The 17034-nt window shown below is 48.3% G+C and overlaps 6 protein-coding genes across 6 annotated transcripts; 4 read left to right on the top strand and 2 right to left on the bottom strand.

Annotated features, from left to right (window-relative positions):
* Positions 1–3891: 3891 nt before the first annotated feature.
* On the top strand, positions 3892–4982 carry A1O9_13035 (uncharacterized protein; the record flags this gene model as incomplete). Its single annotated transcript, XM_013398044.1, has 3 exons — positions 3892–4157; positions 4277–4468; positions 4519–4982. Coding segments are annotated over 3 exons (920 nt in total), but the record flags the coding sequence as incomplete, so codon positions are not given.
* Positions 4983–5630: 648 nt separating this feature from the next.
* A1O9_13036 (uncharacterized protein) lies at positions 5631–7175 on the bottom strand (the record flags this gene model as incomplete). Its single annotated transcript, XM_013398045.1, has 3 exons — positions 5631–6632; positions 6706–7098; positions 7152–7175. 3 exons carry the CDS (start codon positions 7173–7175, stop codon positions 5631–5633), a joined length of 1419 nt encoding a protein of 472 aa, XP_013253499.1.
* A 720-nt stretch (positions 7176–7895) lies between these two features.
* Positions 7896–9850, top strand: A1O9_13037 (uncharacterized protein; the record flags this gene model as incomplete). The annotated part of the gene is made up of 5 exons (XM_013398046.1): positions 7896–8167; positions 8221–8513; positions 8569–9321; positions 9375–9425; positions 9696–9850. The coding sequence occupies 5 exons, from the start codon at positions 7896–7898 to the stop codon at positions 9848–9850; spliced, it is 1524 nt and encodes a 507-aa protein (XP_013253500.1).
* Positions 9851–10496: 646 nt separating this feature from the next.
* On the top strand, positions 10497–10850 carry A1O9_13038 (glutamate-1-semialdehyde 2,1-aminomutase; the record flags this gene model as incomplete). Its single annotated transcript, XM_013398047.1, has 1 exon — positions 10497–10850. One exon carries the CDS (start codon positions 10497–10499, stop codon positions 10848–10850), a length of 354 nt encoding a protein of 117 aa, XP_013253501.1.
* A 1066-nt stretch (positions 10851–11916) lies between these two features.
* A1O9_13039 (uncharacterized protein) lies at positions 11917–14110 on the bottom strand (the record flags this gene model as incomplete). The annotated part of the gene is made up of 9 exons (XM_013398048.1): positions 11917–12137; positions 12220–12438; positions 12503–12780; positions 12837–12961; positions 13012–13126; positions 13163–13468; positions 13522–13731; positions 13785–13862; positions 13926–14110. The coding sequence occupies 9 exons, from the start codon at positions 14108–14110 to the stop codon at positions 11917–11919; spliced, it is 1737 nt and encodes a 578-aa protein (XP_013253502.1).
* A 600-nt stretch (positions 14111–14710) lies between these two features.
* Positions 14711–16403, top strand: A1O9_13040 (uncharacterized protein; the record flags this gene model as incomplete). Its single annotated transcript, XM_013398049.1, has 4 exons — positions 14711–14937; positions 14992–15344; positions 15394–15562; positions 15614–16403. The coding sequence occupies 4 exons, from the start codon at positions 14711–14713 to the stop codon at positions 16401–16403; spliced, it is 1539 nt and encodes a 512-aa protein (XP_013253503.1).
* Between the last annotated feature and the right edge of the window lie 631 nt (positions 16404–17034).

The raw sequence follows: 17034 nt of genomic DNA on the forward strand, positions 1-17034 counted from the left end.
ATAGATCTTAAGTTATTTAATAAGATAGAAAGCGACTATAGATTCTACTCTTTCTTTCTACGGTCTTCGGCTACTTCTACTATAGATCCTAAAACTTATCCCTCGGATAGAAGTAATAATTAAATAGATCTATAGTATAATTAACGAGGCTATAGTAGCCTCTTATACTATATATATCCTTAAATAAATAGAATCTATAGCTAATTATTATTCGGAATTTAAGAAGCTAGTAAAGAAACTAGAATATACGAATAATAATATCTTTAAGGATATATTCTATAACGAATTAAAGAAGGAAGTTAGGAAGGAAATAATAGAGCGTATAAGGATTTAGCTAGGAATTTAGAGTAATTCGTCTAACTACCATATAACGAGGATTCTAAAGCTAAGGAGAGAAAAGAAAAGAGAAAATCTATCTACTATACAAATAAAGGAAATACTCCCTATCCTCTCCTATAGTAGGTTAGTATAGTTTCCTAGGAGATAATCGATAGGGAGGAGTTACGTAGCTTCGGCTATATAGTTATATAGCCTAAAGATATACTACGAGTAATCGCTCTAGGGCGTACTCTAGAGCTTTATACGGATTTAATTCGTAATAATAGGTATCGCTTAGTCTTAATATCTTCCTAGTTAATACTCTAGTACCTACTCTATTAAGGAACCCTACCTTTAGTTAGAACTACTTATAGCTCGGATTATAATATATATCTCCTTCCTATTATAGGACTTAAACTATCTCCCGATTACTATAATAGAAGTAGAGCTAGAGGGCTAACCTTTTTCTTACGAGTAAAATTAATCTCTATACCTATAGCTATTATAAGAGTATAAGTAACTTAACGAAAATACTAAGATAATCGATTAAGTACTATATAGTCCTTAGAACATCGACTATAAGAACGTAAGGAGTCTAAAAACCCCGTATACGATCCGTATAGCCCCTAAGGCCTTATATACTGTGCCCCTTAGTGTTTCAGTACTAGTCTTGGCATAGGATGGGTGCTTCTAGGGTCCACCGTAGTCCTGTCCCGTAATAGTTATCTTATTAGCTTTAGTACCAAGTTATAAAATCGAATGAGTTCCATGCTATTACTGAAACGTTGCACGAGAAGTCTGGCCAATTAATCTTTATAGATATTCTTAGTGCCAAAATTCTATTTCTTACTAAGAGCTTTAATGACAGCCTCTTTGATCACTGCCGAACTATGTCCATAAATGCCCGCAGAGAGCTCGCCCAAGAAATCGAGTGATCATGGCCATCGACACCGAACAAGAAAGCCGACCCACCACGCGCAATTGTCAAGGGAAAGGGTGCGGCGTGAATCGAGCTGCGTGTATTGGCGCCAGGCATGGCCTCGCATTCACGATTGTATGCTTTAAACGACTTTGGATTGAGTTCAGCATCGCGCTTCTACGCATCATCGAGGTCGGCTTGGAGATTCGGGTGGTCATTAGCCACAGATGCTAAGATTGTAATGCTCATGGAAGGCTGAATTCGACAACGTCCGTGCGATACTATTATTGCCGCTACCCACTTCGATACATAGAACCATACAGTCAAGTTTCCATGTTCCATGGTATAGCAGATCTCTTAAAGCTCGAGACGGCGCTCTCGGAGTGTCCAAGCGAAGGTGAAATCCAGCCATCTGCGGAAAGAGGTTCCGTCGCGGGCTATCTCATTGATTCCGCTCAATCCCTCGTGTAGGATTGCGCTTTATGCCCGACAAACATACCCACTGTCCAAGTCGTTCCGGTGCCCCTTTAGAGAGACCTCGAGGTTACGGTCGTGTTCAACTTTGTCGCCGATGGAGAATCCGGGATGTCAAGCAAACCAGCCCCGGATTGCGCTCAGGATATGTGCACCCATTGTGTGCTCCACTGCTCGACTGAAAGACGAGCACGTCCTTTGCACCAGCCGTCCAGCCTGTCTGTGGCCTTCCTTACCATCGCAGTGTGTGGCAGTCTATCTCTTCCACATCACACTGGGCCTTGCTAAGAGAGATAAATGTTGTGAAAGAAGCTCCGGACCCATTTTCCGAAGAATGTAACTTCTGTCATCTTGACTTCCACTTGTAAGAAGGTAACGACACAAATGGCTGTGCGGGGATTGCTTTGTGTACTTGAGATCCAGCAGGCCCGTTCGATACAGGTCAATTCAGTAATATCACGCAAGAACAAGCAGCTCCGTTGCACCTGCGGCTTCAGTGCTATTACAAATAGGATTTCCAGTTGGCGACTGTTGTGACCCGGAAAATCCAGCACAACCGAGCTTACAGCAATTCAGCACACAGCCTCTGTCAGCTTTCGCTCTTATCCCAGCACAGCACAACCGTAGTGAAAGGAAAGAATGATGTATTTCCGGTTGAGCAGGGTATCCAACAAAATTACGGCACCTCCACAGTACTCTGATTTGCCCGCGGGAGAGTCTCAGTAGGAAGATGTGCGCGATACTGACTATGAGTGTAGCAAACTATTCCTTTGGAAACCGACTGCAAGACTTGAGACATCCTGTTCAGGGTGTCATCTCCCACAGGATTGGGGGTTAAAAAATAGGCATAATTCGCGTCCCCCGGAACGCAGATCCCTATATAGTCCTTTGATTACGCCAATTGGAAAGAAGGTGTAGGAAGTACCAAGAGCCATCTTGAGAGGATGATCAGCAAGATAAGGTACCAGGAATTCTGACTTTCAGCACACGTTACTACACGCTGAACGGGACGGATAATCATTCATCCACGCTGGAAGCTTGACTTCTTTCTAATATCACATACCCCGCTCCACCGTGATCTTGTTGGATTCCACGTTAGTTCACACAATCCATTCTAGTCTTGGCCGCCAGCCAAATGGAGTTACTCCACACACCGAGAAATCCTCTACTTACAGCAGCCTGAAGAAGTCTGCATTTGTTGTGATAACCCAACCACTGGAGAGACATCTGCATTAGGCTTACTTCTCCACCACATGGCTTCCGTAAAGATGTTATCGACATGTGACCGTTGTAGAATGAAGAAGGTTCGATGTTTGAGTGGGTCATTGCTGCTAGCATTGCTGGTGTCGCTAATCATGGAATCACAGAGCGCGACCCTACAGACAAGGCTTGCACCAACTGCATGGTATATGTAATAATTCCAGGACAAGAAAAGCTAATCTGACATCATTTAGGCTCGAGAAGAGCGATGTCACTACTCCGAGATGAAACAGAGAGACAGGAGGACCTATGATGCGACCTCGTCGCAGTCACCGTTCAGTCAGCTCGTGTCAACCACTCGCCACGAAACATAACTTACTGAAGACTCATAGACCATGCTCTCACCTTACCCAAGAAACGGAAGAGCGACGCATTAAATGCGGTAGTGGAAACCACTAGTGTATATGCTACTACTCAGTTGAGTAGCCATTCACTAAATCCTATACAACAAGAAACGAGGCTAGATCCGCAAGACCCTTCAAATCCGCAGGTCACCGTCGAGAGCAGTCGAGTATGTATGCTCAGCCTTCTGGTTGACCTCAATCAGCTCATTTCTTACAGGCTATGAACAGTTTGCCTTGGCAGAGTAATAATGGTATGACCTAGGACTGGTCGTGACTGGTGGAGGTCCTAACTTGGTTGCAGTCGAGTCAGGAAGCTTCGCTTTTTTCAGCAAAGACCTCCTTTCTATTCTGGAAGAGCGACTTGAAAGCACACGATTCGCGAAATTGCTCGACACGCTTGAAGAGACTTCCATTAGTCGCAGAGGACTGTCGTTGGAAGGCTTGCTTACTGACCCTGTCAGCTCATTAAGCACATTCCTCACCGAAGAGCTCCCAGCCGCACAAAGGTCTCTCTATATTCAATGTAAGTTCCAGGTTAGCCCCACCCAGAGTCCGCGATTTCTTAAAACTGTCTAGGCTTTTTCGATGAGGTATATCCACTGTACCCATTTCTCGACCGCCGTGATTTCGAAAGTGTCGCAACATCGGCCGAATTGGAGCAACGTTTAGCATCTGACCATGCGTGGGCCGCAACATATTACACAGTGCTCAGCATTGGCATATCCTACGAAAGAACTGGGTCCTTCGCGGCTTTTGAAGGCCCATCGTGGACAACATTTCGCCGAGCAATGAGATTGTTTCCGTACTTATTGATCGCTCGGCCGTCTCTTTGCGTACTGCAGGTCAGTAACGAACCATAATCTCTAATTTGACCACGAGCTGACATAACAGACTATGGCATGCATGGTACGTTGACTCCAGACTGACCGAAAATGTCAATCCTGAGTGTTGACCATCTTAGACGCTGTTCACCTTGAACTACTCCAGTTGGCCGCTCGAGGGCCTTCTAGTGACTGAAGCGGCGAGGCTATGTCTTGTTCAACGTGTCGATTCCACTGACCAATTTTCCACCAATCCAGAATGGTATAGTCGAACATTCTGGACCATATATTGTCTCGAAAGAGACTATTGCTTTCATTGCTCACAGTCAATGGTAAGACGTGCGAGCTCAGGGGTAAATTTCGTGTTTTGACGGCAAAATAGACTATTAGCGAGGAAAGCATTCGCTGTCCACTGCCAACTCCACTCAAAGATGAGGATCTGACTATCTTCATGCACCTCATTTCAGTCTCTCGCCTGTCGTCCTTGGCTTGCAGTCGTCTCTTCACCGCTACAGCTCTCCGACAACGTCGCTCGCAGCTGCTGTATAATATTGATAGCATTCGCGAGTCCTTAGAGAGCTGGTGTTCATCGATTCCCGAACACTACCGTCCAGGAAAGCCACTGCGAAGCCGTGCTATATACAGGCCAGGATTCTTACAGGCTGCACTACAGCACCATTGCTGGTATCACCTTCTCTCGATTGCAGTAGCGCGTTTGGAAGCCCATCTAACCGTCAGCCGAGATGTGACCCGTCACGCTCAAGCAAAGAAAACATTGATGCTACACGCACGCGGCATCGTCAATTTGACACACCACATACCAATCGATCACTCGACTCCATTGAAGTAAGACACACATGCAGACTTCCCAAAGTGATTTGAAAGAAGCATTCTGACTTTGCAAAAGCCTTCTCGCTGGTGCTCCAGCCATCGCCACATATGTACTGTTTGATCTTGTTGCTCGCGACCTCAATTGTTCCGAGAATCTCCAGAACCAGGCCTTTCTCGAAGTTTCAGCGGGATACTGGTTGCGACTTGCCATGGCGTCGGATTCCGACTGCATTGGCAAGCTCCTCGCCCAATTTGCTGGTATATCCAGAGATCTGCTTGCTTCCGATACTCACAGGGCCTCTGCGCTAGATCATCGCTCCGGACAGGCCTTAAGCTCTTTAGAGCATTCAGCTGTCCAGTCTGGCTTTGATATAGAAGACTCTCTCAACTACCCTGGTACATTTCCCGTTTCCCCCCACCGAGAGGGAGATAATTTACATACATCTGCGGAGGAGGCTACGGAGTCAAATTCAATCACAACTGATCCGTGGTTCGGGATATGGGATTTTGGCGAGGATATGACTTGGATTGACATAGTTGGAACACCCAGATTACGTTGAGGTGGTGTAGATGCTACAGAGTAGCGGAGGTCTAACTTCCATCTATGGATACTACAAAAATTTCCATCCCATGCTCCATTCCCTTCTGATAAACCTTCCTACTTCAAATTCCTAGCTGGAGTTTTCCATTGATATGTCGCGTTCGGCCGTACAGCTTGAAAGGTCCTGGTACGAGCCGCTGAAACACTTGGTCTGGATCATAAGCGGCAGCGACGCGCCTGAGGAATTCCACGTTTTCAGCACCGTAGCTGGTAATGACATCCTGGAATTTGGCCGCGTAGTTCATGTACAAGAACGGATGGCCAACATTGTAGCGTTTTGCTTCTTCGGCAATCTGGTGAAGGTACTTCTCTTGCGTCTGTAGGACGGTGCCGTTGTGCTTGGCGTCATTCGTAGTGAAGGCGATGACTGCACAGATCAGAGGGTCTCCAGAGCCGGCGAGGCCGTAGCAATCATCCTTCAGCTTGAAATGACGCGGCAGTAGGTGGATTTCCAAGGTACTTTGGGCTATGTCCACCATCTCCGCCGCGATTTGCTTGAAAAGGGAGCAAGCTAGTTCGAGAGTTGGTTGATTAGGTCGAAATGTGATTGTGGCGAGAGCCTGATGAGCCCCGGAACCATGCTGCAAAGCAGCCAAGAACGTGGCTAGGGAGGATTGATGTGTAAGGTGTAGGGATTTCTGGTTCGCAGGGACTTCCTGAAGTTGACCGAACATAGGCGGGTCCCGAACAGGGTCGGTATAGGCCAGAAACTGGCTGACCTGGAGCTCGCCGTCCTCACTAGACAGCGCAAGGATAGTGTGACCCTTCTCGTCGGCTTCCACTTTCGGGATGAAACCAAGGAAGGCTTCGATCGCTTGCGTAAGATAGTCTGGATTCACCACTCTGAAGCCACCCCACATGCCTGAGTAGGGGTATAGTTCAAGCTCAAAGCTAGCGACGACGCCAAAGTTCGATCCTCCGCCACGCAGGGCGCGATACAGGTCGGGTTCGGAGTTGCGGTTGGCTATGAGGACCCTTCCGTCGGCAAGGGCGATTTCGAAGGAGCGAACATTGTCGATTGACCAGCCGTAACGGGCGGCGTAGAGTGATATGCCACCAGTGGACTGTCAGCACATCTCATCCTAAACAAATGAAGAGTGGCACCATACCCCCAAGGACGAAGCCGCCTATACCAACTGAAGCAGCCCTGCCGCCGACAGCGATTCGTCCCATCTTTTCCAGCTTTTTGTAGACCGTCGCCCAGCTGTTTCCACTACCGACCCAAACAGAAGTCTTTTCATTGTTCACAGAGACGACGTTCAACTTAGCCAAATCGAACTGGACTCCACCGGTGATGCTCGATTGGCCGGCAAAGTGACCATGTCCCCCACTCTTGACCGCGAAAGGTGTTTGGAATTCGGCGCAGACTTTCACTGCTTGAGCCAACTCTCCAGCATTTCGAGGCTGTACTACACACGCGGGTTTCTCAGCTTTCTGATTGCCAGACCAGAAGCTGTTACGAGTAGTCTCGTAGTGTGGACTTGTTTCGTCGAACAATTGCTCCGGAAACAGCTGCCTTAGACGATCTACCTAAGGCATCAGTTAGAAACATGTCGAGTCATTTTGCTTAGGAGCATACTGACAACATCCTCGTTCTTGCCGGACATGTTGGAGATTGGCTCCTCCTGGCTTGATTCTACCATACTCGGCCAAGCCGACCAAGGGCTGCTCGAGCGCTCTGTTATATGATCTCAATGCTTAGTTTCTCTTCCTTTGTATCTTCGGGTCCAGCCCTGGTTGCGAGCATGTCCTCTGTTAGCTGGATTCGACCCGGGGTCAACCGGAGACTCCGACTGGGAGTTTGCCGGAACCTCCGAAGTCCTCCTAGGAGCTGCGTTTACTCATTTTCACCTGTTGAGCAGACGATCTCCAAATCCTTCTTACTTGCCCTGAAGCCTTGAGTCCAGTGTAACGACCCTTGCCCGTAGGCTACGTTGCTACTTCCACGTAGAGAAGCACGATATGATTCCGAAAGAGGAGCTCCACACCATTGAGGGCGGATGTGTTGGGCTCAAGCAGTCGTCTTATTCCTCAGTTCCATAGGGTGGTCTGTCATAGAACGGAGAACATGACAGTGGTTTGAAGTCTTCCTGTCCCAAGTAGTGCCCCTCTTCCGTGGTGTGTCACGGTAGCCCAGGGTTGGTCGCTAAAGCGCACTCCGAAAAGCAGCATTTTTCGCGTTTCGGAAAGTCCGGGGAACAGCCTCACCCACTTCCATTACTTGCCTCTCTTATATACTGTTGTGCGGTTGCATGACTTTGGCTGGGAGAGGTGGACTGCCGCAAACAGTTGTCCCACGACAAACCCCTCGCGAACGTGAAGCAACAATGACGTTGATATCAAGTATTCATGGTCTACTGTCTGGGACAAGTTGGCCACCATATGCGACCATCCTGACTGCCGCGACTATCCTGTGGATTTCATATCAAGTCATCTACGAATTATTTCTGTCCCCGTTATCACCGTTTCCCGGCCCCTTCTGGGCTCAATTCACCGATTTGTGGCATGTGGCCGTGATAACATTCGGCCAGGAGCACACAACAATATATGCATTGCACGAAAAACACGGTCCAGTCGTGCGGCTCGGGCCAAATAAATTGTGCGCAACTTTCTGTCCTCTGTCCAGATCTGCTTGCTAAACAAACCCTCTAGGAGTGTCACAGATGAGATTGCGTACCGTAAAATATACAATACAGCTGCCCCATTTATCAAATCCAATTATTACGATCCTTTCAAGCTACCTGGAGTACGTGACGTTTTCACTGAGCGCAACGAGAATATGCACGGCAAACTGAGACGGCCGATCGCGACTACTTTCAGTTCCGAGGGAATCAAGGATCTCGATGGAAACATTGACGAGATTTTGAAAAAGTTTATTTCGCAGATGGAATTGTTTCAGGGGCAGAATCTTGATCTGGGGCAATGGTTTGAGCGACTCCTTTTTGGTGAGCGCACCCCCTTCGAGGTTCCCTTTCTAGACGTGACAAATGTAACTGGCAGACTGTATTTCGGAAATGGCTTTCGAACAGAATTCCGGTATGCTCGACAAGGTTTCCGAGACCAACTTGTTTGAGTGGATCTACGGAATGCTTAGAGAGGCCCATACGCTCGGTGCAGCACCCACGTTGTTTGCGATCACATCTTTCATCATGCGCTTCATCGGTCCAAAGGACCCTACTGCCAAATTCAAGGGAAATGACATCGATAAACTTATCGATCGATTCATGGAGCATCAGGAAAAAATCAAGTCCATCGGGCAGTCCCAGCGCAATCTTGCTTCAAGATTGCTCCAAGTGCAGGCTGCCAGCAAGAGCGAGGCCTTGACCGACAAGGAGTTCCGCCTTTTATTGCAAGTCATCTTAATCGCAGGTACCACCGATGCCGTTACCTGGCTCAATTCAGTTTTCTACCATCTCATCCACAATCCTGACAAGAAGGCGAAGTTGTTACAAGAACTCAGAGAAAAGCGAGTGCAGGGCCAGCTGGGCGATGTGTGCACTTCACAGCAGGCCGCTACTTGCCCATATCTAAACGCTGTTCTTCAAGAGTCCCTCCGCCTCTACCCTTCCAACGCTGGCCTTCTGCCTCGTGAAACACCAGAGACGGGGATCGAGCTCGCGGGCCATCAAATTCCTGCCGGCGTAACCATCGGTGCACCAGCATATGTGATCCAACGACTACCAAATATTTTCGGAGCTGACACGAATTCTTTCCTGCCCGAAAGGTGGCTCGAGAACCCCAACGCTGAAATGAGTATGTGGCTGCCTCAAACGACTATGTTCCACACTTGACTAACCACGTTTTAGATCGATTCATCATGGGCTTTGGGACAGGGTCGAGAACGTGCCTTGGTCGGAGTGAGTTAATCCTAATCGAGTGAGCATTGACATGCTAACAGTCTGCAGACATTGCTTACATGGAGATGAGGAAGGTACGCATCTCTACGCTACAAGAGTCTTCTAGTCAGCATTTATACGCTTACAACCCTTTGTAGATTGTGCCGACGCTTATATTAGCCCTTGATTTCCAACAGCCAATCCCAGCAAAGGATTGGACTTTTGCTAACACGTGAGTCACCTGATTTGAAAGCTCTAGCTGAAACTCTCGTCTAATACGACATTTTATAGCGGTGCGATACATCAGAACGACTTTTATGCGCGAGTCAGTAAACGCACTGACTAGCTCCGAGGGACTTTACCTAGATGCCTTTCATGTTAACGGTCTAATGTTGAAGGATTTCAAGGCTCTTATCTGGTTTTTGAGAGGCGCCAGCCCGTCTTAAATGTGTTTCGCTTTCATTGCTAGCGTGGTGAATGAGAAGCCAGCTTGAACTCGCTCGCGTCTATGAACGAACGATCAAGTCCTGCGCATTGTTTGCGCAAAAGGAATATCTTAGACTTCATGACCATGCATGCGCGCTGGCTCAAGCGAGTGAATCAAAAGAGTACGATATCCTAGGTAAAGGTAGATACCGATTCTGGTCAAAGTATCACCGCAAGCGTGGTCTTTCAACGCTTTACCAGTTTTACCGGGAAAGGCAATGAGATACATTTCGTCTCGAATTACAATATGACACGACCTGGCAAGGGCGTAGTTGGTGTTACCGGTATTCGAAAGTCCATTGTGAAAGGCGGACTGTAGCATTTTGCATCATTCTATGGTGAACACGGCTGGCACACACTCACTCTCTCTTCCCAGCTGATCCGCTTCATGAACTCCTTCCGGGTTATTTCCCCGCCAACATCTAGAACTTACTTGAGGAGGTTCTCTATAACTTCCTAGTAGCTACTCTTCCTCGATGCCGCACCTATACATACCATGAAGGCCCGGTACGAGTTTGTGATCGCTCTATATAACGATGTTGTAAGGACGGAAGAGCTAGTAAAGCGCTGCCTCCGAACTTAGCCGCAGCTATCCTCGTTAAACCTATGCAAGTTGCGGGAGGTTGTAATCTCGGAACTCCAGAGTTTCTTCACTACCTGCGCGGTCTAGCTACTATCGAGAACGCTCTCCTGATCTTCGATGAGATCATGACCTCGCGACTCGACTATAGTGGTCTCCAAGTGCCCTTGGGCATCAAGCCCGATATCGCGACCATCAGCAAGTGGGCTGGTGGTGGAATGAGTTTTGGAGCATACGGGGCGACGCGAAATCATAGAGTGTTCCATCCGAGTACTGGAAAGCTTGGCCATTCTGGAACTTTCAACAATATCGTGACGATGGCCGCCGGATTCGTCCTTGGGTATGGAAGTCTGTTTGCGATTCAATTCGACGGCTCCTAGAGTGCGACGTTGCGGGATCTATTTTACCATTATCTCCTCAGCCATTGAATTTATATCGCCTCGAGAGGGTTTCTGGCACTGACTCTAGAAAACACCGAACAGCATTACGCACGTTTGGTCAGTGTTGTTGATCAGTTCCTTGTCAAATATTCATCTACACTAGTGTAAGGATTAGTAGTGTAGCGATTTTCACACTGAAAAATAACCTCCAATATATGAAGACATGCTTATCTCTATAACATCGGAATACAATTGGCCAGCTAAAGTCTACCATAATTAAAATTATCTACAGCCACTGACCACAGCTCACGATTTTCCTGATGGACCACGTGGATTGCTCAGTCCTGTGATGTGAAGGGGACATGATCATTCCTAAGACGGCCCGGGGGACTCGTCAGACTATATAGTATCCTAAGTACGTACTAGACTAGCGCCTGGGCGCTCTCGGGTCCGCTTCGGATAACGTTCGAATAGCTCTCGGAGCTAGTTCGGATGTGTCGAAGCGATATACCACGGTCTTTACAATCGCTTGGCATCGCCAATCACAGTCCTGACAGTTCATTCGTCGGGAAACATTGGTCAACCTCGCGGCAGCTCATCCTTTGCTCTTGCAGGTACTTTGAAGTCAATACCAGTTGCTAAACGAAGAATGCGCGTGAAATCATTAATATTCTGTGACTACACCTTGTATCGTCAACGAAACAAGAGGGACTTGGGTAGCTTAGTGTTGGCGCCAAAGTGACTAGCGCAGGCAACCTCATGACGACGAGCAATGAGTCAGTGCTACAGCCTCTGGAATGCTTTGGAATCATGGAAAATAGGCTCCAGGAGGTCATTTGCCTAGTAATTTTCTATATAAACTAGAACGGTGACCATAGAGTAGAAGAAGACAGAAATCTCAACTACGCTGACTTGCCTGTATCGATTGGCCCGTACAGTTGTACAGTCCAAATCCTCCAACACTTAGGTAGTAAACGAGTGTGGAGACCGCGACAAAATGCTGGAAATTCTTCGGTAGAAGAATCCAATGCCGATCTGCCACCAGCGTCTATAAGAAGTCTATGCTCTAATATCTGATAGCGTCATAGCTATCATGTTCCTGCGCATTCATGTACCATGCCATGTCCCTGCCATCCTCCTCCCAAGAAGAGAAGCCATTGCCCAAGTATGCGAAACGATTAGCCTTCTGTGCGGTCCAGTTCCAGTCCTCCCAACGGGGCGCAGTCAGCATTTGGAACCAATGTATTCGGCTGCCCGGGTGCACCATAGGAGGACCGTCGAATTTGCCTAGAAATGATTGAGTGAGCTTTGTCATCCCTGACTCAAATCGCCAAAAGGTCAGACAGTAACTACCAGTGGATGGACTTACCTCCTTTGAACCACGAACGACAGTTCGCCGCGAAAACCGTGCGTGTCAGAAAATGATCTGCATGGTCGATGAAGTCGTCCATAGCCTCTTTCTTTGGCTCGACAGCTTTATAGCATTCGGTCTGGAATTTGAATAGAAGACGGAGGAGGTACGTGGATGTATGCTCAATGGCTGGAAAGGCAGATCCGTGGGCGAACGGCGAGTAGGGCCCGAGGTAGACTAGCAAAGCAAAATTAGTAATCACATTCGTACAGCTCACGGAGCTCCAAATCATAATGCGAACCAAAGTAATTGGGAAATTTAGGCACTGAGAAGGATAGATAAGCCGTCGGTCGCTCTTTCCAGTGCTCTGAGAGATTCATATTATTGCGGCCGATAATGGGAAAGTGGGGACGGAAGGTCACATCGAAACCGGTTGCACATATGATAATATCGAGCTCGACGACTTCGCCTGTCTTAAGCTCGATCCCATTCTCAACGATTTTGACGATGGGATCGAAGACGACACGGGAATTCTCTTCTTGGAGGGCCTCTAGATATCCAACGCCAGGGGTGGGGCGTCTAACCGTACGAAGTCAGCGTCCAGTGAAGTCTGTGACAAGAAGAGGGGTCCATACCGACACCCAACACCGAAATCTGGGATCATGCGAGCTGCTAGTTCTTCGTTCCCAAGGAGGCGGGATTTCATGAGCGCAGAAAGATAGGCTTTGGCCCCTGCTTGCTCGGGAGAATCCGCGAACACCTGGCCTCTATGTCAGCGACCGCGCAAGAATCGCAGTGCATCCGCTTTACCATCTTGAATTGGGAGTTCAAATTGGATTCGATGGCTTTCCGGTAGGTTTGTAAGACTTCAGGTTTCTCTCGGTATTCGGCCTTTTGGTCCTGCGAATCTGAGAGACGTGAGCCGCTGAACATAGTGGATGTGGACAATGTAGTAGCTTACAGGCGAAGTTTGCCCCATCGATGCCGGCAAACTCTTGTCCGAAAGTGGTCGCGATCCATGTTGGATTCCGTACGAAATGAGCGAGATGGGCAACGTCTATTGATTATCAGCTTTGGGCATGCCAGCTTTGCTTCAACATTCGTCATGCCTGGCTGAATGGCTGTCACAACCTGGATGCCTGATGACCCATTTCCGATCACCCCAACTCGTTTTCCTTTAAGCTGTACCTTGCCATCCCAGGCTGCCGTGTGCAGCTTCTTTCCTCCGAAGGCGTCCAACCCTTCGATATCGGGCCATTGCCAATGACTGAGGCCGAGTTCAGGTTCTATTTCAGCCACGGGAAAGTAGTGTTGACTCACTTCAGGAAGCCTGTACCGTTGATAATGAAATGACTCCAGTCGCTAAACACTTCACCAGAGCCTTCATTAGTGACCTTGAGCTGCCAAATACCTAGACTCTCCTCCCAGGTGGCCCCAACAACTCGGTGACGAAGTTTGATGTGTTGTTCCAGGCCATTGTCACGTGCCGCATCTTGCAAATATTTCAAGATCTCCGCGCCGCTGGCATAACTGATGAGGGTACGATGAGCGGAAACCACGTTCTTTGGGGAGAACTATCTCACAATTCGCTCCAATCTGGATTGATGGCCCAACTCATCTGATAAACGTGGGCCGGGATATCACAAGCACAGCCGGGGTATCTGAAGCGAAAGTTCCTGTTAGTTCAACGTACAGACATGAATTATAATCAAGTCGGTACCGACGTGTTCTCGAACCAAGTGCCCCCTACGCTGGCATTCTTTTCATATACCTGAATGTCGATATTGCGTAAATGCTTCTTAATCTTGTAGGTGACATCAAGTCCGGTTGCACCGGCTCCAATACACACGACTCTCAGTGGCCTCGGAGACCCGAGCACGTGGTCGTTATCATATGTTATTGTGGCCATCTTGTACTGCAATGGGAACAATTTGGTGACAAGGTGGCTGGAAGAGACACAAAGGGTGTGTTGTCTTGTAGAGAAGTGGAATTAGACTCAATCAATTGATTTTTGTGCCTCGTAATGAAATCGCAGACCGAGCTATTGCATCACACCTATATGATCGTTTTTGCTAAAGTGAATCCCCGGACCCGGCTCTGTACACACCTTCAACAGGAGAGCTTGGTCCCGGGCTCCCAGGCTTCTTACTCCAGGTACCGGACTTATATCGCTCCGAACCCCGTGGGATGTGGTTTCGAAGGAGTATTTACATGTCGCGATAAGATCACCATGCGTCTATGGGTGCGTCCTATCCAAGTAAACCGCCCGGGCGCAAGGGTCAACACCGCAATTTCCGGTCATCTCTCGGAGAGTCCGAAAGGCGGAATCTGACCGTTTCCCCGGGCCATGAAGTAGTCTCAAGGCAGTACCGTCCCCACACTCCTAGCCTTGACCTCCATCATCATAAGACCGTGGTGTCGCATTCGCATTTCTGCTCGTAGGGCCAGATGATATAATCTAACAAGTCAATTGCTTCTCAGTACATCCACCGATCGTCTTGAGCACGACATGGAGCACAAGGGTCTTGCAGAAGGCCTCGAAGATGAATTGCATCCAACGACAACCGATGATGCTCGACTAGAAGAAATCGGCTTCACAGAGGAGTTGGAGCGCAAATTCTCCGTCTGGTCTCTGGCTGCCCTCGTGCTCTGTCTGATGGGCACGTGGGAGGCAGTTGGGAGTACAATGGCGCAAGCTCTTATTGGGGGTGGTGCACCTTGTCTTATATACAACTAGTAAGTACAGGCGCTCTGTACAAGATTACATCTATTTACTATATCTACGCGCAGTATCTGGTGTTTCATTGGATCACTCTGTTCCTGCTACTCTTTGGCAGAGCTGGGGTCTATCTATCCCACTGCTGGAGCCCAATATCATTGGGTAGCAGGACTCGCACCTGAGAAATCACGTAAGACTGCTAGCTGGTTCACCGGCTGGATATGCCTTGGTGCCGCAACATGTGGTACAGCTTCAGCGGGATACCTTGCTGGCACACAGATCCAGGGGATCATCTCACTATGTGACGAAACCTACGTTCCTAAGCCTTGGCATGGAGTGCTTTTATATTTTGCTGTGCTAGCGTACTCCACAGGCGTTAATATCTGGGGATCGGGGCCGTTGTCCACCATGAACCTGGCGGCAGGTATGCTACCGGTATCCTGAGGTCCTTGAGGCAACTAACACAGGCCCAGGCATCCTCCATCTTACGGGCTATGTGGCAATCATCGTCACCGTCGCTGTTATGTCCCACGAGCAAAGCTCACATTTTGTGTTTAAAGAGACAACCAATTTGACAGGATGGTCAAACGATGGGCTTGCCTGGATGATCGGAGGGCTGACAACAGCCTACGCATTTCTTGGGTAAGGTGATAGCGTCTGCAATCACACTCAATATCTGCTGACACTTACTAGATACGACGCCGCTGCTCATCTGGCGGAAGAGATTCCCCATGCTTCACGCAATGTGCCCTTGGCAATGGTGGGCTCGACTATTGTCAACGGCATTTTCGGTTTCGCATACAGCATCATCCTCATGAAGGGGGTTCCCACCGTACTCCAACTACTTGAATCTAAGACCGGCTTTCCGTTCATCCAGCTCTACTACGACGCAACCCAGCACAAAGCTGCGGCAGCCATCATGGCCTTGGTACCGACTTTGATCGCGATGGCGGGCAATGCAGCGGGGCTCGCTTCCACTTCACGCACCTTCTGGGCGTTCGCACGAGACAAAGGAATGCCTCATTCGGACTTTCTTGCTGTTGTCAGTCCTCGATTCCGAATCCCGTTACGAGTGGTGCTACTTGTAACTATGTTGGAAGTAGCGCTCGGTCTCATTTCGTTGGGAAGCAACACGGCTTTGACAGCTGTCTTGTCGATGGCAACCACAAGCGTGTACCTGTCTTACTCTCTGCCTATCTGCTATATGTTACGTGCTCGATACAAGGGCACTACTCAGCTCTTTGGACCTTTCAGAATGCCACCCGCGGTCGGGTGGGGGGTTAACATTCTAGCTGTCGCATACTTAGTTCTCGTCATGTTCTTCAGCGCCTGGCCCATCACATATCCGGTCACGCGCCTGACCATGAACTACGATGTAGTAGTATTGGCTGGCTGGCTCATCATCGGCAGTGGGTATTACTTGCTCCGTGGTCGACACCAATACAGCAACCCCATCAGCAATGTGACGACTTTCCGTGAGTAAAAGAATGTTATATACCTGTGGATGTGTTTCATGTATTGAGTGCTACAGCGATGATGGTGATGATGATATCAATTCCCCGACCTCTTCCCTTGATGGGGACATACACGATCCACCAACTAAAACTATCCCTACATAACTACTGCGATTTTTCTATTACATGTAGACGAATTTAGTGTTTCGTTAAGGCCTAGAATAAACTCTTTACCTAGGAATTTTGGTCGCGCTCATAAGGGAAGACGACTTCGAAACCTAAGATACCTCCGTAAAAATCGAGAAAGGCATTGAGAACATGGTAAACATTTCTACCACTTACCTTATTCTTACCTAGCTTTGCTCTCCTCTCTAAGTCCAATCGATACGTTGTTGTGAATGCTTCACTAATCTTCCCCCATAGTATCTATTATAGGCTTTTCAGTCTTAGGCAGTCCACCAACACACGGAGCACCGTCTCCATTGCGCCACACTAATATTTATCGTCATCACGGAATCTATGCGTTTAGTTTGCGTTGCTAGCCACGAGTTGCTTGTTCGTAGTTGTGTCAGTAGATAAGCCCTGTTCCGCGGTAGTGAGTAGTAAAGGCGTCTTGTCCATGGCGAGGGTAGCATTATGTCGATTTGTCGAAGAGGCTCA

Source organism: Exophiala aquamarina (genome assembly GCF_000709125.1).
Source record: "Exophiala aquamarina CBS 119918 chromosome Unknown aczIA-supercont1.46, whole genome shotgun sequence".
In the NCBI taxonomy this organism is placed as follows: domain Eukaryota; kingdom Fungi; phylum Ascomycota; class Eurotiomycetes; order Chaetothyriales; family Herpotrichiellaceae; genus Exophiala; species Exophiala aquamarina.